The sequence below is a fragment of the Epinephelus lanceolatus genome, chromosome 15 (assembly GCF_041903045.1).
Source record: "Epinephelus lanceolatus isolate andai-2023 chromosome 15, ASM4190304v1, whole genome shotgun sequence".
NCBI lineage: Eukaryota > Metazoa > Chordata > Actinopteri > Perciformes > Serranidae > Epinephelus > Epinephelus lanceolatus.
In genome coordinates, this window is record NC_135748.1 from 9,647,153 (window position 1) to 9,672,634 (window position 25,482).

At 39.9% G+C, this 25,482-nt stretch overlaps 1 protein-coding gene across 18 annotated transcripts in view; it reads right to left on the minus strand.

Annotated features, from left to right (window-relative positions):
* Positions 1–25,212, minus strand: part of kiaa1109 (KIAA1109 ortholog) — a 113,773-nt gene extending 88,561 nt beyond the window's left edge. For all 18 annotated transcript variants that reach the window (XM_078174890.1, XM_078174888.1, XM_078174898.1 and 15 more), the window contains exons 1-15: positions 25,074–25,212; positions 18,864–18,999; positions 16,788–16,904; positions 13,824–13,902; positions 13,664–13,728; positions 10,379–10,553; positions 9,840–9,921; positions 9,525–9,718; positions 7,610–7,689; positions 5,240–5,390; positions 4,661–4,817; positions 4,149–4,227; positions 1,601–1,692; positions 1,296–1,413; positions 1,023–1,178 (exon numbers count right to left, since the gene is read on the minus strand). In XM_078174890.1, coding sequence (XP_078031016.1) covers positions 1,023–1,178; positions 1,296–1,413; positions 1,601–1,692; positions 4,149–4,227; positions 4,661–4,817; positions 5,240–5,390; positions 7,610–7,689; positions 9,525–9,718; positions 9,840–9,921; positions 10,379–10,553; positions 13,664–13,728; positions 13,824–13,902; positions 16,788–16,904; positions 18,864–18,969 — 1,651 coding nt within the window. In that variant the 5' untranslated portion in view covers positions 18,970–18,999; positions 25,074–25,212. The remainder of the gene's footprint in view (positions 1–1,022; positions 1,179–1,295; positions 1,414–1,600; positions 1,693–4,148; positions 4,228–4,660; positions 4,818–5,239; positions 5,391–7,609; positions 7,690–9,524; positions 9,719–9,839; positions 9,922–10,378; positions 10,554–13,663; positions 13,729–13,823; positions 13,903–16,787; positions 16,905–18,863; positions 19,000–25,073) is intronic.
* Between the last annotated feature and the right edge of the window lie 270 nt (positions 25,213–25,482).

Genomic DNA, 25,482 nt, shown 5'->3' on the forward strand with positions numbered 1-25,482 from the left:
CTGCCAGTGTTAAAGAGAGATGAAGTTTAATGATTGCTTTCATGGCTAGATATGGATTTCTGTTTTTTTTTTTTGTTTTGTTTTTTTGTTAGTGCTAATACTAATGATGCAGTATATATAAAGATATAATATGCTGTAAAACTGTAAAACTACTGAATCACTTTATCATATTACCATAGATTTTTTTTAATTCCTGTTCACTGAGCATGTAGCTTTTTTATTTAATTTTAGGTGGGCCGACAAAAAATTATGTATTTACTTCAAAAATCATTAATTTGTGTAGTTTTTGATGTGTGTGTGTATCTCTCTTTTTCATCAGCCTTTCTTAATTGTCACAGAATTAATCCATCCATATGTGTTTCTACTGAGCCAATGATTTGTGGTCTGACTCAACATGTTTGCACACTGTTACAGAAATCTGTTGTAGATATTTAGAGATTTTAATGCAGAAAATTAAGCATCTGACTGAACAAGCACAGAATTTCTAGTGCCTTAACAAGAGAACACGTCTGTCTTACTGCACCATTAATTTGTTTGCATTTGTTTGTTTGGCATCAACTATTTATCTGGCATCAAAAATATCAATGATAGAGGAGATACTTACTCAACAACCTGTGACATGTGAAATATATTGCTATATTGTGGTTCAAGCTGGCTAATGTTAGCTAGTATTAGCTTGCTTGCTAACACAGATGAATAGCTAGCCAGCTAAACTAGTCAATGTTCAGTCTTGTGTATGTCACATCGCTGTTTTTGGCCGATGCCCAGATGCTATGGAGCTATGCCTACGGAGCCTGAGCGTGAGCAGAAGGATGCTGACTGCAGTACACACCAAACACTACAATTACTACTACAGTTAACAACAAGGATTTTTCTGACAGTTATGTAATGAACTTTTAATCTACAATTTCACTTAGAGTAGACAACCTTTTTTTCAACCTGACTCAGTTCAGAATTCAGTTAGACTATTCAACAGATGCGGCTCCTTTGGTTATATGCCTCTTGAAGAACATCTTCCTCACCATTCTCCTGCTGCTTGGTGGAACAGTCGATCCAGTTGTGTTGGTTTGCCGCCCAGATCATCTCAAACTGGTGGAAAAGGACCTTGAACTTCCAGGAATAGGGCACAAAGGAGTAGATGTCTGGGGCACTGTCACTTGCCCAGTCCTGGATCAAATCTGAAAAGAAGAAACGTCAATGAAGTGAACCTTTTTTCTGTTAGTGTTTATACGTTTCACTGTTAAAATGTTACGTGCTAAATGTTAGTCATTACATCTGTTTACTCGAGGACTCACCGGTGAAGAAGTTTTTCTGGGCGTAGATGAAGTGGTAGGTGGCCTTGTACACCTCAATCTCACACTGCCACGACTGAGGCATGTTCCACACCCGAGGGTAGCTGGCTATGACGTGAAACTGAAATACAGGTAGAGGCGGGAAAATGGTGTTACAGAGCACGGAGTATGTGTATGCAAGTTTGACATTGCATTGCATTGCATGCAACTTTCACTTACATCATGAGTCAATCAAGAAGGGACAATTATTCAAATTTCTGTCCAAAAAGTCAACTAAAAAGCTTCTTGTATAACTGCCTGCTACTTACAGCCAGCATCTCAGCCTCCAGAAGAGTCCTGTACTGCATACTGCTGGTGGTGTCCACGTGAAGCAGCTGGCCTTTGATGGTAGGAGAATAGCCTGAGGGCAGAGGAGAGAGACAGAGAGGCAGGGCCATCAATTCTCAAAACCCACAGCTAGGCCCAACTTCTTGCAAATAATGTCATTTACCAGCAAAAGCTGCTTCTATTAACTACATTTCTGGAGACGGAGGAGAGCGCTGACTGATGACTGACATAATATTATCTGCTCAGTGCAATAAATTATCACACGTTCCTATTATCAGTGTTGAGAATGTCAGGGTTCCCTGAAGTCAGTTGTTTTATTCTGGATATGGTTTTAAATCTAATATCTGATGGCTTTACTTGATCTTTAGTCTGTATTACTGTATGATGGGGGGAAAACATCAAAGCTGACTTTAACCTCACTTAACCCACGAGCTGTGGACTGATGCACCTTAAAAATGGAGTCCCATATAGAAGAGTTTATAAAGTTTACTGACTTTACAAACTGTGCGCATGGTTTAATAGCAGACAAAGAGAAACAGAACTTTAAACAAAGACATTCCCTGTGGTCTTTACTTCAAGGTGTTATAAAGTCAATGCAGTCTTGTTCGCTTAATGATGTCTTGGACTTCTTTCAGTCTCATATCAATTTTGACACAGGCTTTTCTCCATCTCTGCAATACTGCATGTTTCTAATGTCACTTACATAGCTCACAGTATAAAAAGATTCTATATGTTTTTAATGTGAAAATGTAAAATATTAATACAATAATTAGTCACAGCCACATGCTCTGCTTACCTGAAGTAGGGATACAGCACAAAGCTCATGCACTGTTCGTATTGTTTGTATGTACTCGTCATGTAGGCTGGGTGGAGCTTTTTTTTTTTTTTTAACCTGCTACACAGACTTCGTATTTGAAGCATGTGGTTTCTGCCCTATTCACTGTGTGTGTACTGGGGTTTGCCAAGTGATAATGCAGCTGGTTATGCATGGTTTGGAAGCATAGGCTATATTAACTGGTAATTAATGAAGTAACTGGATCATTTAAACAACAGGATGCATTGATTTGATTGATGTATTTTAATGTGAAATGTAAAACCCCCCATAAGGTTGCTCTGCTGCATCGCATTGCCTCTGGTATAATAATACTAAAAATACTTTTTTTTTCTTTACACAGTTCTATGGAGATTTTAACTAATTAAGGGCCGCAGAACCACAGGCAGAAAAAAAAATAGACAAATAGCCGTGAGCAGCAGGGTGCCTGCCAAGGAAGCGCAGCTTTAGTGGTCAGCATAGCACCAGTTGACTATAATGGACGCACTCTGCTGTGGGCATGCTGCCGCTGACATCTTGCGTCGTGTCCGTGCCCAGTGAATTTTGGCTGTCAGCCTAAATGATACAGGCTCTAGCCAGTGAGCTACCGAGGTGCCCCAGTCTTGGTTTTAAATTTGACTCAACCCCCTCTGATCTGAGAACGGATCTCTGCTTCACCTAGGTTTTCCTGACTATGGCTAAACTAGGATCCTGACCTATATGTGCAAATTTAGCCCTCTGAGCAACCTGATTACTAAGGGCCCTATGGGAAATACTGGTTTTGAATTATAAAACTTTTTTTGCATCAAAAATACACAACTTTTTTCATTTTGATTTATTACTAAAACACTCCTCAGTTCTGCTGATTCCTTGTGGAAAACAGTTCTTTATTAGCTGTGACATAACACACCTGGTTAACAGGGAGTGGGTATTTTGTTTTGGTAACATGGAGCAACATTATCATATATTTGGAGTCGTGTTTCTGTCCACCTGATGAATGTTAGTCCAATATTCACTCTCTTTTAGAGCTGTTTTTGGTCTCCTCCAACTAATGAGGGAAATATATGTCTTGTTAGCTGATAAATGCTCCAATATGTTCACCAGCTAGTCTCTAACTATGTCTGTATGCTGTCTGGTGCTGAGCAGGTGGTATACAGTGTTTTTTTAGAGCTTTTTAACTGGAAATAGCCGCCTACTGTCTCATTTTTCACAGCCAGGAAGTTCACACTGAGACTGGTGTTTGCTACGATCTCAAAAGACTCAGTAGTGGGTCTAAATAATATGTGAATTATGATTTAATAAATAAGAAAATCTGAAAAAAAAAACTGCAAAATTTGATCTTTCATAGAAAATAGAAATCATCTAAATTTGTTTACCAGAACGAATTGGGTTTTTATATTTCCAAAGAAAATATAAATGTCAAATAAAAAAAGATCCAAAGTTCCTATGAGCAGCTTGAAGAATCTTCAGTTTTCATTGTACAACACTTTATGACATCCTGAAGTATAGGTTCACTCTGACATTTGATAAAGCTGCTTATCGTGTCTGTTGTTCAGCCATTAGTCAGTGAACAGATCATAACGAAATGATGGAAAACCGTTGGAGTTGACAAGTGCTTCTATATGCGATTTGTCCGTGAGCCAGTGGGACATCTGCTGTGGCAACTGAGCCAAGTGCTGGCATTTTAGGAGACTTTTTTTCCGAAAACACACACTTACCATTCTCTCCCACAGTCATGGGGATGTTGACTTCCAGGTAGGAGCCTGCACCTACATTCACATGGATGGCATTGGTTTCCTAGTAACAGGGATGAAGACAGAGCATGGGGGAGAGAGAGAGCAAACAGAACCGTCACAAAAGCTGTCAAATAATTAAAGAGAGAGCTTTACTGCCGAAAGCATAAAAGAGTCACATAATGTGAACTGAAATATGTTCAAAAGAGGTAATAACATGACAATCTTCCCTGACTCTAGCCATTTTAGGTTTTTATTCAACATGCATTTATGTTGATGTTTAGTATGCACTTCACATACTCAGCTTTGTGAAAATCCCTGCACTGCTCCAGGATGAAAATTTGAAAAAGCATAAAACATGAACCAATATCGATAGCTAAAACATGATGAGGCACAAAGACAAAGACGAGAGGAGAAGCACGGAGAGGGAGAGATCACAGAGGTTGGTAAGAAAGAAAGGAGAGAGAGAGGAGAAAGCACATAAGAGCAAGAGTCACCCTGTTTTTGGTAAAGAGCAGATCGATGGTGGCGTCAGCGATGATGTTCATGCGGAGCTCGAAGGCCTGGATCTGCCTGGGTTTTCCCGGCTGAGCGACCTCGGTCACTTTCATGTCCTGGTAGTCAGCCGGCAGGAAGAACTTCCACAGACAGTCCCTGAGAGAGGGAAGAGCTCACGTGAATGCAACACTGAATCTGTAAAGCCCAACTCTAAAGTCTCATTCTCACTTGACTAAAACACAGTTATTGTGCAACTATTACATTGTATTTGTCTTGCTGTACTGTTTCACTATATACAAAAGAAATAAGACCAGAGCTATGTTTTATGAATTTAAAGGGGAACTTCTATATTTCTCAACCTGGACCTCTTTTTTCCCCGTGTTTTTGTGTAAAAGTGACATTCAACAATTTTTGCAATTGGTCCAGTATTCTTCTCACATCTATACCAGTTGTCAATAAATTTAATTTTTTAATGTAATATGCACCAAACTGTGCTCAGACTTTCAAGAGATTTCTTGTTGAAATTCTAAAAAAAAAGAAAAGAAGATTTTGTGTGTCTGTGCATGATCATTAATCACCTCTGACGATCTGCCCAGGGGCCGTAGTTGAAGTCGGTTCCTTTTCCACAGACAATATCTAGACCCCAACATGGAGGCAGGTCCTGAAGCTTATCGCCCTGACTGCATGTCTCTGCCTCCTCTCCACCCTCCTGCTCCACAGGCACCAAACCTGCACACACACCAAAACACACACAGACAGATTTAGGTTGGGCTGCATCAACAACAATTGATTAGTTCTAATCTTAGCAAAAATAGGTTTACAATGAGTGAATCCAGATTTAAAATTAAGCAGAGCACTGTTGCACAATTAAAATCGAATCTCCCTTTATTTAATCCAAGTTTATTGATGTAAACCAACATTAAACAGAGAATCCAGCAGCTGTCTCCCCTGTTAGAGAGAAGAGACATACTAGTTCTTCAGATTTGCTATTGCCCTCGACACTCCACTGACAAGCAGACAGTGGAGCCAAACAGGTCCCTATCTGCCCTTTGGAAACTTTTGGAGGAATACAATCTCAGGCTGCCAGGAGTTGGAGCATTGGTTTTACAGCTGCATTTCTTTCACTGCCACATTTGACAGCTGATCCAATCTTTCAGTTTTGAAAAATTCGAGAGCATCATAAAACTCAATTGAGTTGAGTCTGTCCCTTAACTTTCTTCAAGGAACTTGATTTATTTTTGCTTAATCTATCTCAAAAAGGCAACAAATTTAAAAGCAAAACCTCCTCAAGTGTAAGCTCAAAGTTAATAACAGATCACATTTTAAGCTGAAGTTTAAAGTGTTGGTGCAACAAAATTTAATTTCATCTCAGATTTAGAGTAAAAATAACGTTTCAAGAGAGGTTTATGTTTAATCGTTTTTAGTTTTAAAGTTGATGCAACATGATTTAAAGTTACGATTTAATCTCATACATTTTAACCAATGTATTTTCAAAACTTTCTTTAACTTTTCCATGTTTTACCCTGTTTCCATGACTATCTAAGAAGTTTGAAATAGGAAGGGAGGTCATTGGATGCAGAAATGTATTGGTTGCGTGTGAATTCAAGTTGTCTTGCAGCTACATCAATGCTTGCCATGCTGGTAGAAGTGGTACCATTATCTGGCCTGGCTACAGTAGGCATGAAATATGTGCACAACCTGGTAGTCTACTGAGCGGGAATTTGGTTGTCTGAATGCCTTTTTCCCTCTAGCATGGCTGACCAGAGCCGCTTCCCCAGGTTGCCAATGTCAAAAGTTTTGATGCAGGGCCTCAATTTTGCGGGGCTAGGATCGGCCTCTCTCTCTTCAGCAATGAATCATGATTCTGATTTGAAATCCATACTTGATTTAACACACAATTCCCAGAAAATTTGCTAATAAGCAAACTGCTTGCCCTTGCTAGCTTGACTTGCTCATTACACAATTCTGTCACCAGCAAGATGCATAAGCCAATGTGTATTAAATGATACTAGTGACATTTCAGCGGTTACACCTCGCAACCATAGACTGTACAGAAGGATGGACGACATGACAGCTCCCCAAAAGTGAAGCCAAAATATCTCAATCACCCCCTGGTGGCTGGCTGCAGTATAAAATCATAAAGCCCACCCTCCCCATGTAAGCGGATGGGACACAGTTATTTAATGCTATAAAACAGTGATTTTACAACATGATTGAGAACTGTGTGAGTCAATCGGGTTTGCATTCAGTGGTGCTGCTCGCGATTGGTCAGACAGGTGTACGGGCGGGAAATTTGATACCGCTGGCTCTGAATGATGTCACCAGAGCAAGATGGAAATGGCCATAACTGGGATATTTTAGTTTCACTTCTGTACAGTTGAGGTGAGAGGAGACACGGCGTCCATCTATATATACAGTCTATGCTCACAACACTAGATATTAAGTAAGTAATACAGGGAACGTATTTCAAGTAATGTTTGACTCGTTTCGGGATTATCATGAACATACTGTGAATTCAAAACTTTTGCAAAACATTCTGTCCAAACCATTTCCAGTTTTTCTAATTTCATAACTTTTCCAGGAATTGCATGACCATGGGAACAGTGTAATCTGGTTTAAAATTTAATCCTTGTTGGTGTAACCCAGCCTTAAAACCTTAGATGACGCTGACATTAAATATGAAACACAAATACAGATGTGTACGAAAAGCCAATCAAAACTATTTTAATACAGCTCCTTCATAATCATCTAGCAAACATTCTCATATTTTTCTGCTGCACTGAAACAAAGAGGGTTGTTAGACAGCAAAACACAGTATGTCCCAGTTACGGGCAATTCTGAAAGTTACCTCAAAGAAAAGACAGTTTCCCAGTAGATTTTTTTTTTTGCACTGTTTTAAGTTTGTTTGTTACCATTTTCAGATTTTGTGTGTATGTGCATGAGCATACCGGGTTCATCCTGGTAATAGTAGATGTCAACATCGTTGGACTGCATGACCACAAAGCCTTCACCCATCAGTCTGGGAGGTCTAGATAAGAAATCCACAAGGTCACAGGTTAAAGGCACAGTACAGATTTCATGCAGAGGTTAGAATTAATTATAAGTCGGGTCACAGCAGGTTAGCAGGAACCTAAAAGGTACCAAAGCATGAATTAAATATTCAGTCCACACTGAAGGTGGACTCTGGCATGAAGACTCTTTCAATTTTATAAATGCAGTGGTGTTCCTCTTGCATATTTTTGCTTCATCTCACTGGAAGATCCAATAAAGCTTTAAGACACTTCAAGGACTGTTGAAGGTTGAAATCACTGATGGCTTTTTCCGAAGGCTACAGCTGCCAAGTTTATATTGAGAGTGACTCCTTAATCACAGAGGGTAAATGCAATTTGACTCTCTGTGTCGTTTCACTTAACTAAAGTGCCAATAATGGTTTATGGTATCTCTGCTTTTAATGCAATACAGTTAAAACTGTTATGTAAAAAATAACAGCGGAGAAAAGGCCATGTCTTATTCAAACATTCTGCCAACATCTTTGGTAATAAAGCAATACTTAACCCCTCCAATGATCATTTGTATATCAATTAAACACCTCATGTTACACTCAATTTGTGAAAAAAACTTTGAAGGAAGAAGAATCCAAAAAACTATTCTTCTAAATATTCTTCATGAATTGTAGTAAAGGGAGCTGTGTTTAACAACTGCAAAACTTTATCAAAACATTTGTCAACAACCAACTTTCAAAGAACCAGCAGCAATGAAAGCCAGGTTCTCGGGCGGGAGTAGCTCAGTCCATAGGGACTTGGGTTGGGAACTGGAGGGTCGCCTGTTCAAGTCCCCGTCCAGACCAAATATGGATCGTGGACTGGTAGCTGGAGAGGTGTCAGTTCACTTCCTGGGCACTGTTGAGGTGCCCTTGAGCAACGTACCGAACCCCCGCAACCGCTCAGGGTACCGCCTCATTGTAGCCGCGAGACCAGCAAAAGCACGTGAACACACATGTACGTGGTGCCCATGTGTCATTGTCTCGCATGAGCATGCTGTGGAGGCATCCAAGAAAAACAAAGTTTTCTTCACAAATTTTAGTTACTGACATGAATATGGTCATTTGGAAGATGAAGCATTGCTTTACAATTATCAACTGTCCAATTCAGATATAAACTTCCTGATCTATAGTCTATATCCAATAGCTTAGCGCTTTCCAAAGGCTGCAGCTCCTGTACTCATCAAACTAAAAGCAGAGTCTTCTAATGAGAGCAGTAAAAAGTATTTGAATGTTTTGAGCAAAAAAACCATGAACACAAATCAAACTATTTATTTGTAATTCACTTTTTACATATGTGGCACAAAACACTGATCTTTATTATAATATTATTATACTACAATTTTTATACAAGTAGAGGAATATAGAGCGAGTCCTCTGTCTGTGTTTAAGATTCCACACCATACATTCCACGGCGCAGGATAAATAGGAAGAAACAAAGGGAGAACAGTGCACAGAATTATCCATTTCAAACTGTATAATGATCTCATTTTCTACAGTAATATGGTACGCTTCAAAAATGAGTGGCAAAGGATATTTAGAAGTTATTATTCTTCAGGCAAGAGCATTATCTCTAAATAGGTTTAATACTGACAACAACGTAAGTTGAAAGATGATGTTTACGAGTTTCAGAAATTGTTTTGAATAAATAAATACCAAATTTTCATAGTCTGTTACATTATTCAATCCAATATGAATTCCACCCTTGGATTCAAACAGCAACGCTTCTTTTACTACCAGCTGATTTCACAGCAACTCTCACATTAATATTAAAAATAAGTCACTAAGCAATGTTTCCTCATCAGTAAGTGAGCTGGACTTACTCATCATTCTGCATGCCAAGGTAGCGTGGACTGGGAACCAGCATGACGCGCACATTCTCCAGGGAGCCTTTGACGATGTGCATGTACTGGTCCAGGTGGCTGGATGGAGGCTTGGTGGCGTACGTCAGAAAGGCATCCTCAAAGTTCACACACAGAGTTTGGGGGAGGTAGTGGTTCCCAAAAGCCAAACGACCCTACAAGAGAACAACACACACGCAAAAAAGAAACAAGGCCTCAAAACCTTAAAGCTGCTGCCTCTCTTAGACCCCTGACCAAAGTCCAAACAATTTTTTGTTGAATTTGTGAGGTACTTACAGTGCTGATATTAACTTTGATGACAGGAATAAGGGAGCGCCAAGATGATGTGTGGTCTGGACTTTCTGCTTTGATGTTCACACTAAGAGGGACCAGAAGACATTCAGTCTTACAACAATTTAAAAGTGCTACATTTCCAGTCAGCACAATTAATTTGGCTGTCAGTGGGAAATGACAACAGCTCTCCTCTGTGCCGACACTTCAAATGCATTTGGTGATAACAGAGGAGCATTCATGCAGCTTTTTCAGACGGCTTGTCATCAAATCTCCATTCATCAATCATCTCTGATGGGAAATTGCTGATTCCTGCTTTTTTGTGACGGATTGTTTACCACTTCAATTTGTGAATTATTTATTAAAAAATAGGCATCATCCTACGGTAAGACAGCTTAAAAAGCTAGATACTGTAAGTACTTATTCAAACAAAAGTTTTACTTCTACTTAACTTAAAAAAAAAAAAATGTTGAAGTTTAATTTTCCCCAAAACAGCCCTAACACTGAATATGTGGAGAAGCTGTTAGCTGAGGCCTTGGTCGTACCTCTCTAGGGTCTTGTTCCTATCCTCCCGTCCCCTCTCCTCATCTTTTTTGGGTGTTATGAGTGTGGGGTCCAGTCCGAAGGTCTCCTGCAGTCGGGCGTAGAGGTCAGTGCGGTTGTAGACGTGAAACTCAAAGCCGTTAACTGTCACGTAAAGCCTGGTCTCTGCCTTGGGGTCTGGTAAAGAGAGAGAAAGCAAACTCAGAACTTAAGTTGACATTTTCCTTCCATAACTGGTTCATTTAAGGTTATACTATAAAGGTGTGTCATAATACTTTTGCTGGACAATATACTGTCTCAGAAACTGTGAGAAACAATGTTATTGTCATTCTGAAACAATTTTATGTCACTGATATACACAGAAGAATATATAAAACTATAGTATCTTCATAGGAGTAGCTCAAATTGCCCAGTTTGAGACTTAAAGTAGTGTTTTACAGCTGGAAAAATGGTCTATTCATAAAACTGGGCTGTCAACAGCAGAAAGGCATCAATACTTTTGAAATTGGTGATGCATGACCAGAGAAAACAGAGGAAAAAAAAGGACTGTGGCTTTTTGCCCAAGCGGTAGAAAACCTACAACTACCAGAGTCCACTGCACGACATCAGACCGCTCATGCTGGTAGGTGACGTAATGCAAACTCATTTGTTTGACACAATGACGGCCGACTGGCAACACACGATCTTGCATTATGGTTAAAATGTAAGCTAAAACATATTTCTGAAAACATTTGAGGCAATAAATAAGCAACTCTAACAGAATATTGGTTCATATTTGATCAGCACAGCCTAGTTTTACAGTTTGATCTCAGTTTTTTTGGCCTCCATTTTCACTGTAAAGGAAACAGTAAAGTTGCGCAAATTGATAGCAGAGTCTCACTACCCTATCGAAAAATGATTACTAACAGGGGTAAGTGTACTATAAGAATATGGGGAGCATATTTTGATACTTCATTGTAAGATCTTTATTTAAGATTTCAGGGGCAGCCCATTTTGACAGACCAATATCCCCTATCCAATAATCCTTCTACTGTAGAATAATTTTGGACTACACCACTACTTACACAATATATACTGTAAAATAGCGCTAAGTAGTACATCCTGATAGGTAGCACATATCGACGGGACATGGAGCCATGTAGTTTGCTGGTGGATTTACGAAGTGGAGGATGAAGTTGTTGGCGGGTAAAACTACAAAAGACTGACTTTTGGGCTTGTTGCCAGAGGTTAGCAAGCTTACGACTATCAGGAATACGGCTCTTCCACTCCAAAATTGCAGCTGCGGGCTACCAGTAACCTACACTGTGTTGTCTTTGATTTGTTGTTTTATTTTTCTTTAGATTCGCTCAAGCAGACAGGGGTGGAGAGAGATTTTTAAAAAATGTATGTAAACAAACACACATGTAAACACAACAGGCAATATCAAGGTCAGCAAAATGATCAAAATCATTTCCAGTCAATAATGTGATTATTTTGACAGGCCTAATATTACATTATTATACAGTACAGGCCAAAAGTTTGGACACACCTTCTCATTCAATGCGTTTTCTTTATTTTCATGACTATTTACATTGTAGATTCTCACTGAAGGCATCAAAACTATGAATGAACACATGTGGAGTTATGTACTTAACAAAAAAAGGTGAAATAACTGAAAACATGTTTTATATTCTAGTTTCTTCAAAATAGCCACCCTTTGCTCTGATTACTGCTTTGCACACTCTTGGCATTCTCTCCATGAGCTTCAAGAGGTAGTCACCTGAAATGGTTTTCCAACAGTCTTGAAGGAGTTCCCAGAGGTGTTTAGCACTTGTTGGCCCCTTTGCCTTCACTCTGCGGTCCAGCTCACCCCAAACCATCTGGATTGGGTTCAGGTCCGGTGACTGTGGAGGCCAGGTCATCTGCCGCAGCACTCCATCACTCTCCTTCTTGGTCAAATAGCCCTTACACAGCCTGGAGGTGTGTTTGGGGTCATTGTCCTGTTGAAAAATAAATGATCGTCCAACTAAACGCAAACCGGATGGGATGGCATGTCACTGCAGGATGCTGTGGTAGCCATGCTGGTTCAATGTGCCTTCAATTTTGAATAAATCCCCAACAGTGTCACCAGCAAAACACCCCCACACCATCACACCTCCTCCTCCATGCTTCACAGTGGGAACCAGGCATGTGGAATCCATCCGTTCACCTTTTCTGCGTCTCACAAAGACACGGCGGTTGGAACCAAAGATCTCAAATTTGGACTCATCAGACCAAAGCACAGACTTCCACTGGTCTAATGTCCATTCCTTGTGTTTCTTGGCCCAAACAAATCTCTTCTGCTTGTTGCCTCTCCTTAGCAGTGGTTTCCTAGCAGCTATTTGACCATGAAGGCCTGATTGGCGCAGTCTCCTCTTAACAGTTGTTCTAGAGATGGGTCTGCTGCCAGAACTCTGTGTGGCATTCGTCTGGTCTCTGATCTGAGCTGCTGTTAACTTGCGATTTCTGAGGCTGGTGACTCGGATGAACTTATCCTCAGAAGCAGAGGTGACTCTTGGTCTTCCTTTCCTGGGTCGGTCCTCATGTGTGCCAGTTTCGTTGTAGCGCTTGATGGTTTTTGCGACTCCACTTGGGGACACATTTAAAGATTTTGCAATTTTCCGGACTGACTGACCTTCATTTCTTAAAGTAATGATGGCCACTGGTTTTTCTTTAGTTAGCTGATTGGTTCTTGCCATAATATGAATTTTAACAGTTGTCCAATAGGGCTGTCGGCTGTGTATTAACCTGACTTCTGCACAACACAACTGATGGTCCCAACCCCATTGATAAAGCAAGAAATTCCACTAATTAACCCTGATAAGGTACACCTGTGAAGTGGAAACCATTTCAGGTGACTACCTCTTGAAGCTCATGGAGAGAATGCCAAGAGTGTGCAAAGCAGTAATCAGAGCAAAGGGTGGCTATTTTGAAGAAACTAGAATATAAAACATGTTTTCAGTTATTTCACCTTTTTTTGTTAAGTACATAACTCCACATGTGTTCATTCATAGTTTTGATGCCTTCAGTGAGAATCTACGATGTAAATAGTCATGAAAATAAAGAAAACGCATTGAATGAGAAGGTGTGTCCAAACTTTTGGCCTGTACTGTATATATGAGACTATAAATTAATCTGATGATCAAACTAGGCCTTCATAGTTAAAAGAAATGACTTCAAGTACATGGAAAGCTCGTTTAAGCTGCATCAATCAAAGTAACAGGCTAATTAAATTACGCTTCCCTATGAATAAATATCACATTACTTACCATGCTGTTTCTGTTTTGGGTTATACATTTTCCACCACCGAAATATGAGGAAGCCATCCTGTATCCTGTTACACAAAGGAAAAATAATCAATCAGTAAGCAAGCTATAAGATTATAGAGGAGGAGATGAGAAGCAAACAGTGCAGCACAGGTCAGATTACCTGATAGACATGTCTTGGTTGATGTAGTAGACATCTCTGAACATGACTTTTCCCGACAGCACAGAGAAGGAGAAAGAGCCTGTGGACGGGTCAGACACCAAAGTTCAAATAAAATATATCCATAGACTTAACAGTGCAGTACAGTTGTATGATTACAAACTGCAATAGCAAGTGTAAGCCAAATGTGAATTTGATCACAGTGGTGAGACTTCAAGCCAACAAACCAGCTAATTAAAATGTTGAACAAAGATGCAATTAGATGCTTGTGTGAGCGCTGGTAAAAACAAAAACAGTCTGGCTGTCGCTGCAATATTTAATCATCTTGTTTCTCTTCTCAATTGAGGAAAAATAATCTTAATTAGGATCTAACTGTACAACAAGTAGGTCAGAGTCTGTCGCTGAGGAAGACTCAACATCATCTTTTCATTATTAATCTTTTTTGGCTCATAACATGTCTTTCTCTGTTTCGAGTGGTTTAACTGTGACCATCTCAGCTGACACTTCCTCATGTTTGGAGTACTTCTGACTTTTTTCTCTGTCTGGCTGAAGACAGAATGTGTAACTCAGTTCCTCTCAGTAGGAGGCTTGTTTGGGTCAGTGTCTTCCTCTCAGTCTACGCAAGAACTTTTACTCCACTCAGGCCTGGCAATGACACACATACCTTCAAGCACGTTCAAACCTGCACAACAGATTACAGTGTCTAAAAAGTCAACTCAAAACTGTGCTGATTGTTATGAAGGCTTTGCTCTTCTTCTGTTTATTCCAAGCTTTTGTGCCCTAATGTGTTGTTGTTGTTTCCCTAGTAAGAGAAACAATGACCTATTATGCTTTTCCTTATTTTCTGTCCATATAATGTTAATATGGCAGATGTTTATGTTAAATATGTGGCCAAAGTTTCAAATAATGAGGTCAACATATATAAAAGTAATCTGTGTGAGTAAAAACCTCAAGTTTCAGATCCATTTGAATACTTTGTTTCCAATGTTTTTGTCTACTTTCAAGACAAGCGGATGTCAGCTTGTGACATTTTTCTTTGTATGGTCATCTCCAGGCAAGCTACTGCAAGTATTAACATGACTACAATGCTACATGCTAACATCAGAAAAACATGTCATCTTATTTGCCAATGTCATTAATTCATTCCTGTTTTCAGATCATATTCCTGCTGGAACATGTCCGGTTGTGAAGATGTTGGTTCCATTTTTCATGGTGGAAAGTGCTGATATACTCCATTACAGTCATTCCCAGCTTGCAAGTACACTGCTACATTTAGCTTCATGCTAACATCGGGAAAAATGTAATCTTATTTGCGGATGTTGTTAATTTTTTCCTGGTTTCAGATCATATTGCTGTTGGAACATGACCATTTGTGAAGATTTTATGTTTGATTATTCACAGTAGAAAGTGCCGCTATTCTCCGTTACAGTCATTCCTAGGCTGCAAGTACACTGTTACATGTAGCTGCATACTAGTGTCAGGAAAACATGCAAAGTTAGTAATTTCTCCCCAATTATCTATAATTTTTTACGGCAGAAAGTACTGCTAATCTCCATTACAGTCATTCCCTGGCTGTGATAACAGTGCAAAGAAGATATGACAGACCCGGAAACACTGACCAATCAGAGCAGACTGGGCTTTTTCAGGAGGTGGGGGGGGGGGGGGGGGGGGGGGCTTAAAGAGACAAGCGCTAAAACAAAGCCTTACAGACGGAAGATCAATTAGGCCCCGAGGTGCGCGACTAAGTTGCCACTTCCAGTATTGCGCCGAAAAAAATCCCTTGCAGCTCAAAAAGCATTTTCCCATAGACCACAATTATAAAATAGATGTCTGTAAAACTGTTGACAGGACACCTTGAATTGCAAACAAGGTCAATTATGACTCTATTTTATTTTTTTGATCCATGGAGGTTTAATATTTGTAAAACTTTCCTTGAGCTGAGGAAAGCAATTTGAAAAAATCTGCAACGTCCTCACAATGGAAAGTTTATGAGCCGCGTGGGAGCTTGTGGGCGGGGCCAGAGAGAGAAACACTACTGTGCATATTGAGTGGGCTGCATACCCCTGAAGTAAACCTGGAAGCTAGAAAGGTTTTAGCGTGTGCGCAGGGCAAGCACCTCCATTGGACTGAATAGGTCCCACTTTGGGGTCCAGTATCTAGATCTTATATTACATCCATGGGGTGAATACAGGTGTTCCAGCACAGACAGTATGAGGACAATAAAGTGTTTTCTGAACATTAAAACAAGTAAACATGTCCTAGGAGAAACCCAAAATACAAGTATGAGCCTGTAAATGAGCATAATAGGTCCCCTTTAAGTTTGAGTCTATTTTTTTAAACCCAATAAACTTTTAAAAATAGATTAGCAGGCACACGGGTGACTGCTCACTTTGTAGCAACACATGCTGGCAAAGAGATGTTAACTAAGCCAGGCTGCCATCATTAGATTTTAATGCTGCTTGGTAATTGTCCTTGCACTTCCTATTTACTCACAAGCCAGTTAGCTGCACATTTCTGTCAACATACTTTGCTATAAATTTGTCAATTTACTGATAAAATGTTCAATGTGAATGCATGTCATTACAAAGTACTTCACTATTTTTTTTGGGAGTGTACAATACACAGGGATGTATTGCAGAGCAGATGCACCTGACAAGGTCTACTCTTTAGTAAAGAAATGAATGTTTTTGGAGGAAACTAATCACTTGCTAAAAAATTATTGCAGAGTTACACTTAAATTTATGGCCTCAAGGTGCTTTCTAAATGAACCTCTGTGTCTTTTATGTAGAGAAATTCAATCTGGTGTTGGTTGCAGTTTGCTGTTCAGACTCAATGGAGATAATCACTGAGAGAAGCCGGCTCATCATGAAATATTCAGCAGACTGAGTTAACGCCTTGAACTGAGCGCTTTGGCAGCATTCCTGTTCCCTATTCATCAGTGTGTGACAGAGCTCCTGATGAACACACCAATATGAATGTAGCCATCCTTGTAGAGTCTGTTGATGATGAGGGTGAGGATGAGGCCAATGTTGCGGGAGTTGTAATAAGTTAAATAGATGATCCATCCACAGGACAGAATGGTGGCTGGAGGACAAAAACACAATGTGGTCAGGTTTGTTAATACAAGGAATAACACAAGACACAAAACAACATTTTTCTGATGCTTGAATAGTTTGTTTGCATCAATGGCATTTGTGAACCAAACAGTAAAGCAGGCTTGTACTTTCAAATATGATCACTGATGCTAATTTGGCCTCTTTTAAGTCAAACTCTTAAAATATACATATATATGTTAATTACGTTGTTGTTTATAACGTAAAAAAACTGTGATTGGTCTTTGAATACAATGTGCCAGATGCTACTCTTCCCGATATGACGCACAGAGAAATTACTGCAACATTACAGTAGTAGTAATCACACCAGTAACAGATTTGGAAACCTTTTAAAAATTCCACCCCAAAATGTGTTCACCTGGAATTCATGTAGTAAGCTACTTATTCTTTTATATCTGGGCTGACAGCTGGGTTTTAATGCTGCACTTAAGGTTTTGTTTGATTTTTTCTCCCCGTACAAAGAAGATGGCAGCTTCATTCTGTGAGCCATTCGATATCTACCGAGACCTGCACCGAGAGCTGGACTGAGCAATAACTGGAAACCATCATTAGTCATGCGTTAATTTAATTAAATCACAATTAAACTATCATACAGTCAGCTGAATAAAGCATTAAAAGCAAAAACTAATTAAGACTTTTGTAGAATGAGATTTTAAAACACATTATGTAATATTACACACTTTAATCATATTTTATATCAAGCTCCATGCAACAAACTTAAGTTTATTTAAAGATATACTGTGCAGGATTTTACTAAATAACAAAAAGTATAGGCGCATGCAGAAATAATCCCTCTCAATCATCACTTATAAACCATTACAAGTGTGTGGCAGTGTATTTATCTGCTGAGACTCTGCCTGGATTTTTTTTATTTTCTTCTTATTTTCTGTGACAGGATGTTTATGGGTGTGTTCCCCCACAGCCCTAAAATGCGGTCAGGGCTTTATTAAAAGAAAGGTAGTAACCAGACCTTAAGCAGCTGGCAGCCAAGTGACACGAGAGTGAATCTAAGGTTGGCTTTTACTTTTTATTTTGCTGGCGAGCATGTTCACAGACAGTAATCGACAACCTTGCATAGTAAACCTTAACATCATGGCACATATGTCAAAGGAACTTATCACAAACCAATACTGAAATAATTTTGAATGCCACCATAGCTACAGAATTTGCCAAATGAGCCACTGCTATGGCTTTAATGTTTAACTACATCTTAAATGATGAGTGTGAAGGCCAAAGAGGGTCAATTATGTCAGTGTAGACATCATCATCTCCTATTAAGTGAGAGGAACTGAAATAATATCATCACTCCTCCAAATAGGAGATATTTGTACCTGGCAGGATAACATGTTTGCCAAACTACGTTTAAAGGTATATATGCAGGAATTGTCTGTTAGTGTTTGTTTACAGCCTCGTCAGTGAAAGTGAAAGCCAACTCCAGATTCACTTTTGCTCGCTATATTGGCGTTTTTTTGCCACTTCATCTACAACTTTCGCAACTTCCCCTCAGATGGGTCCCAACCTCACCTGCACGCTGTGCCCAGGACCGTCCCAACCACAGCAAAAAAGGAAGAAAATACAGGCAGAGGACAGAGTCTCTGCGGATAAATACACTGCCACACGCTTCTATTGGGTCATAAGTGATGACTGAGAAAAATTATTTTTGTATAAGTCTATACATCGCTTCTTAGGAAAATCCTATATAGAATATCTTTAATATATGAGGTATAAATCAAAGTACTACATTTTTTCCACATAGTTTAGACCAAAGGAAGTGATAACACATTTTCTATGAGGCTGCTAAGCCACTAAAATGCAACTTGATCCAGCGCTGACAGGTTTGCACTTTACATGTGACAGATAAGTTGAAATTTCAAGAAAAATATCCATTGATGTGCCTGTTTTTCCCACAGTGCAGACACAGACTACTTACCGACGAGGAGCCAGATGAAGTTCGAGTTGTGCTTGTTGAGAAAGTCATCCAGGTCCACGAAGCTGGGGAAAGTGCTTTCATTGTTTTTGGCAACATGCCCGTCCATGGCTACAGGCTCTCAGTCGGATACCTAAAACTAGAACAGGCAAATTTTTACTTTACTTCCATGGCACATGCACAAAACAGGATATCCACTGTAGCACCACAGCAAAGAAACCAATTATGATACATTTTACAAGATAATGTATGTTGAAACATTATTAATGCACCAATAGGTGCTGCATAAGTTTTCCAGGAAGAGACAGTTACCTAAAACCTAATTCTTAAATTGAAGTGGTGGTACATGGAATTGTATACCATACAAATAAAAAGACATGAGGGGAAAAAAATAACACAAATTCAATGTACACCTATTTACCACTGGTGTCAAAAGGATGAAACTGTAAAATGTGATAATGCTATAAAAAAGAATGAAGTCAAATGTTCCAAGTAGAGATGCAAATTTTAAGCTATTTCTACGGCTAACAACATACCAAGTGCAAGACAAAAACATCTTGTCTGTATGGCCAAGGATGAGTTATATGCATAGATTGTTCAATGTCTCACTATGCTCATGAGAAAATTTCTGTTTTGCAAAGGTAATAGTGCAAGGGAGGAACCTTGTGAAAGACTGGTTAGATGAAGAGCTGTGGGTAAAAGGTGCGTTCTTTATTACAAATAAATTTGTATATGGTGCCAACATACCTAAAAAAGGTCAAAGTTACCTTAGCATATAATGGTATCATACAGTTCTTAAATAGTTATTTAAGAATTAAAATAATTGTAGAACCCCCCCCCGCCCTTCATAAAAGCTGAACATGGGGAACTAACTTGAAATAAATATCTTATCTAGAAAGTTTTGGTGTTAGCTGCCAATTGTTGAAGATATCGGCCATGGAGATGTCTGGCTTATATTGAATATAATGGAACCAGATGGCACAGGGTTGTGGTGCTCAAAGTGTCAAAAAATATTTGAAAAACTCAACAGCAATGTCTCGATCCAGAAATTATGACCAAGTTACTCAAGATAATCCACAGAACTTGTATTGAGCAGTTTCATGTAGGAACTATTTTCTTTCAACCAAACTACACCCATCAACCGTATCACCACGCAGAAGGAAGCATACATCTATTCATGGACAAAAGTCTTGTGGTCGTGACTGCAAGAGATGTTTTTGGCGGCCTTCTCTGCTGTGCTGTAACATTAGCTAGCTTAGTGGTATTAAGTGAGCTAGCAGTAGGAATGGGAATCTATAACCAGTTCCAAATTGTCTGATGCTCATAAAGAAAGACGGTGCTATACAGAGCTGCCTGCACTGTCTGTCAAATGATCATTTGAAGTAAGGGGGGAAACAACAGCAAAGAAACATCTTCCTACACAACATGGGCCTAAATTCCAGAAATGCCATGTATTTGACACTCTACTCAAGAATGCTTCTGCTTCCTGACCTAGCAGCATGTCTGTTGCCAAAGATAAATATCCTGTCATAATAACAGAAATGTCACTGTCTGCAAACGCTGCTTGAAACATGTCTAGTGTTTCCCCTACTTACAATTGTGTTTCCCCTACGTACCTTGTCCTTTCATTAAACAAACTAAATAGCCTTATGTTATTTATCTTATTTACACAACGGCATGTCATTTCTGTCTCTACATGGTCGCACGTTTACAATCCTCCTCTGCTCTGTGTCGCGCACGGCGGAGTTCAGCCTAGTGTTGCACGATTTGATAAAAATGTGCGATTGCGATTATGGTGGACAATATCGCGATTTGCAATTGCGATTACAATATAATTACAATAAAATATAATAAATAAATGGTATCATGAGCACGGAACTGTACACACAGCGGAGCAAGCCTGTGTTGCATTCAGGCATTGTCACGTAAATGACAAATTACAGCACGCCACAGCACAACACAGCAGCATGTCAAGTGGGCCAAACCCGAGCAAAATTGCTCAATTTTTCATTTGTTATGGAGTCCATGATTTCCCTGTGACATTTACAAATGTTTGCTTAACTGTGCTTGGATGTTGTTTTATGAGGCTCTGGCGGCTTTCAGTTGTCCCTTTGTCTTTAACGTTACACGGCTCGGCTTTCTCTCGCATACATTCTTCCTACTTTTCCCTGTGCTGTGCTGTGCTGTGCTGTCTCAAATGTTGATATAGATTGGTCGTGTTGCCGCGGGACGTGGTGACTTTAACTTTTAAACTTTTACACAGCACGTCTTTCAGGCACAGCGACGTTGGACATAAAGTTGGCTGTGTAAAAGTGTAAAAGTTAAACTCGCCACGTCCCGTCTCAAGTACTGATATAGATTGGTCGTGTTGCCGCGGGACGTGGCGACTTTAACTTTTACACTTACACAGCACGTCTTTCTGTTCAACGTCGCCGTACCTGAATCCAAAGTATCGCCATGTAACAGACGTTTTTTTCGCCACCAACTCAGGCTGTTCATGGTCGAGCTCTTGCTCTTCTTCAGCGTCTGTGTTGGTCACTGCTGCACGCCGGCTGCACGCACCAGGATAGCTTGTGGGTGTGATGTCAACAAACTCCACACACTACAGGAAAGGCAGTCACGTTCACAGGCACACACGTTAACATTTATTTAGCCTACATTAAATCGCAAATTGCAGCCTTTTATGCGGTTATGTAATCGCACAACCTGACATCGCGATTGCGATTAGATTAATCGTGCAGCACTAGTTTGGCCCCAATGCACACACAGACACACAGAGCACTGCCCAGGCTGCATTTTCCTGACTGACAATTATAACCGAGCTCGTCTATGGAGCGGAGCCTGTGTTGCGTTCAGGCGTTGTCACGTAAATAACAAATGCCAGCACTTGAATAGGCTGTAGCACAACACAGCAGCAAGTCAAGTGCAAAGTCAAGGAAAATAAAGAGATCATTTTGGGGTTCTCTTTACGCACAAAGCACGTACCAAAACCATGGCCCAAAAAATCGAGGTACGGGCCGTAACGTGGGCTACCTGTACCACTGCACCCCTACTCAGAAAGTAGAGCAGGTCATGCAGCTCCTCCAGTCCGCATGCTGAATTGCTCTTCCGTCTGTGTGTGAGTGTGTGTCAGTGGTAACTACTGAGAAGCAGGTGGCACCTTGTATGGTAGCCTCGGCCACCAGTGTGTGAATGTTTTTGTGAATGTGACACGTAGTGTCAAAGTGCTTTGAGTGGTCGCAAGACTAGAAAAGCACTATACAAGTGCAGTGCTTCTACTATTTAACACCAATTGATAAGGGAACCGATAAAGAATGAGACTGATGAGCAGAATCGATAATGGCATTGCTATCAATAAAATCTTTTCAGTTCACATCCCTAGCTAGCAGTAGATGCATCCTTCCTTTTGCATGGTGATACTGCTGGCAGGTGCAGTTTGGTAGACAAAAAAATAGTTCCTACATGAAACTGCTCACAACAAGGTCTATGGATTTTCTTATGTAACCAGGTCGTAATTTCTGAAAAGTGACATTGCTGTTGAGTTTTTTAAATGTATTATTTTGACACTTTGGGCATCACAAGCTGATTGACATCTAGTTCCGTTACACTGGAGAGAAGGCAGACATCTCTACGGCTGATATCTCCAACACTCAGCAACTCACATCAAAACAATCTAGATTGATAAACAGCACCACAGGTAAGAGGAAAAATATGTATTTACAGTTTTGGAGTGAACTGTACCTTTAAAATAAAGGGCTTGCTATGTGGGACACCACACGTGATCATCATTAGCTATATAAGCGTGCACGTGATGAGGACATAGGCTGCATTTGGTGACGTGGACTTTGCTTCTACAGGGGGGATTATTTTATTTTGTTTGTGTGTGGCTACAAGTGTATACTGTGATCCCAGTCAGCCCATGCTTAGGAGTCAAAAGCTCGAATACTGTTACGCACAGAGACTCACACAAACACAAATCCTCATCTAATCCACCTTAAATGACGTTGGCTGTAAAACCACTGAGATGTAACCAAACCCTGCACTCTCTCTTACAGAAAACACTGTTTCTAGATTTGCCTTTTTTTGACAAATATCTTAAGACACAAAATTTGATTTGCTGTTAAATTTGACATTCTGAAGATCTGAATCTCATAGGGGACTCGACTAAAGATGCCTGCTGATGCAAACCAATTCTGGCTGACGCGTTTGTTTACTACGTCAAACCAGGCAGGAGGCAAATGCTCATTTAGCTGGTCAACTTAACTAAATGTAACACACTGTATGTATACATAAGTATCTGTGTATCGCTCGCTACACTACCTGCCTGTGATTCAGTCCATCTGAACAGATCACAGCACAGGTATTCCTGTACAGCAGGTTCATGTTATGAGTAATCCCCTACATGAGTTATGAGATATGAGCAAAGAGTATGCTGCCATCCCAGGAAGATCAGTGCTGTCAGTGATTCATCATAGGTACCTGAAACCTGAGTGTTTTCACTTTTGGTTTAGGAGTGCTGACTTAAATAAAGTAAGATGAGGAATTATGTCAGCTACGCAACTGTCTGCCACAGCTGCTTCCACACTTCTTCATGTTAACGACCCTCCCAACAGATGTTCACATCGGACCAAACACAGCAGCAACAACTAACCTACAAGACTACAGTTTGGGGAAGGAACTGTTTGCAAACCTAACAGGGGTCTGGGAAACATATATCTAAACCAGGGGAAGGCAACCTGTCGCTCTGGAGCCACATGAGACTCTTTAACCACTTTCCATTGGCTCCCTGTTGCTTTGACAAAAAAAAAATCATAAGGAAATGAATAATAGTTATTTTTTTAGGCTAGCTATGATTTCCAAATCCAAAAAGGAAAAGTCTCAGAGGAAAATTGAGAATTTAATAGTGCCTGAACAGACTGATTTGTTTGCCTTTACTGCCAAATATTTAAAGTACCAAATAATCATAAACAGCCCACTGCAGAGGAGGCACTTTGTTGCAAAACATATTAATGAATGCTCATTTAAACTCAGTAACAACAGTAATGTTGATAGGCCAATTTAAAATGAATACGCTGTGTTGCCTTCATTATAAGGCTCAGATATGTTTCGCAGCTCCAGTCAGATTTGTTTTTCTTTATTATAATTTATAGTCAGAAATGGCTCTTTTGACAGTAAAGGTTGCTGACCCTTGATCTAAACAGTCACTGTGGGATTACTTCAGCTTCTTAATAATACATTTAAAAAAAAATAGCCAAGCACTGCACAATCACACTTGATCACAAGACATGTCACAGGTTAACAAATAAGCTTAAATATCAAGACATATAGTGCTGCTGCTGTCATGTTGCTCCATGTTGAAAACAACATAGTAAAACTAAATGGATGCACTAGGATTACCTACGTGTGTGTACCAAACCTATCTGGCACATCTGACCCTGCTCAACACGCCAAACTACACTAAAACACCGGCTATGAACTTTAATCTGACCTTGCTTATCAGCAAAATACGCGCCTTTGTGAATATGACCTTTTTGGAGTTAGTGTGGACGGTTATTTGGCACACTCCTGACTCCCAAAGCAACAGTTTTGCCAAATCAAACATTTGATTCAAATCACTTTCGTTTGCGTTGTAGGTGTTGAATGTTGCATAACGTTGAACAAGACAGTGAAGATGACAAGAGAATAGGGAGCAGTATGTGACTGTCTTTTGGCTTTGTTTACATATTTAACTGTTAAAGCTAAGTTATCGTTGAGACGGCTCTCTATCTTCACATAAGGTTGTGTGCTTCGCTAAAGTTACACATGACCAGGCGTGATCCATGGCTGAATTAACTATGCACCTGACTTCAAATATAATTCTGAACACAGACCCATACCTGTCACTCACCACACACCTAGCTAACGTTAGCTAATCCCAGGTCTTTCCTAGGCATTATCCTCAACACAAGCAACACAAGCGAACTGTTCCCTAAAATGTTTCATTTGTTGGCGTTTATAACGTTTATACATCGGACTGCTGACCCACCCGGCGCAGTCAGTCAGCGTCTTTGCTAATGACGTTTTAGCTTGTGGATAATGCAGTTATTAAGCTAACCGCTGCATATCATAACGTTAGCATTGAGGTTAGCTAGCAAGCTAACGACGGCAGGCCGCACCCTTTAACTTCTCCTTTTTCAAACTGTGAAAACAAGTCCCTTGGTTATTGGAACATACCTTAATGTTCTCGATAAAGCATGTGGTTTCATCTTTGCTCCACTTATTCAGGAGTTGCTGTCCTTTTGTCGCGTCCGACATGGGCACAGCTAGCATCCTCTGTTGAATATTTACCTGGCAGACGGCCAGTTTCCATCTCTTCCTGCTCTGAGGAAAAATGGCAAGTCGGAGACTGACCAATGAGAGAAGAGCATGAACGAGGCCACGCACACAGTTGACAGACAGTTTTTTCTACCTATCAACATGAATGTTTTTATAGTAGAGGGATTTGAGCAAAGTTGTTGTGATGATGTGTTGGTACAATTTGTTGATCCCACAGCAAGATCACCAAGATTTAGACTTTTTTGTAATATTATCTGTTTATTAAAGTTTTAATAACCAAAACCAACACCATTATTAAAAATTGATA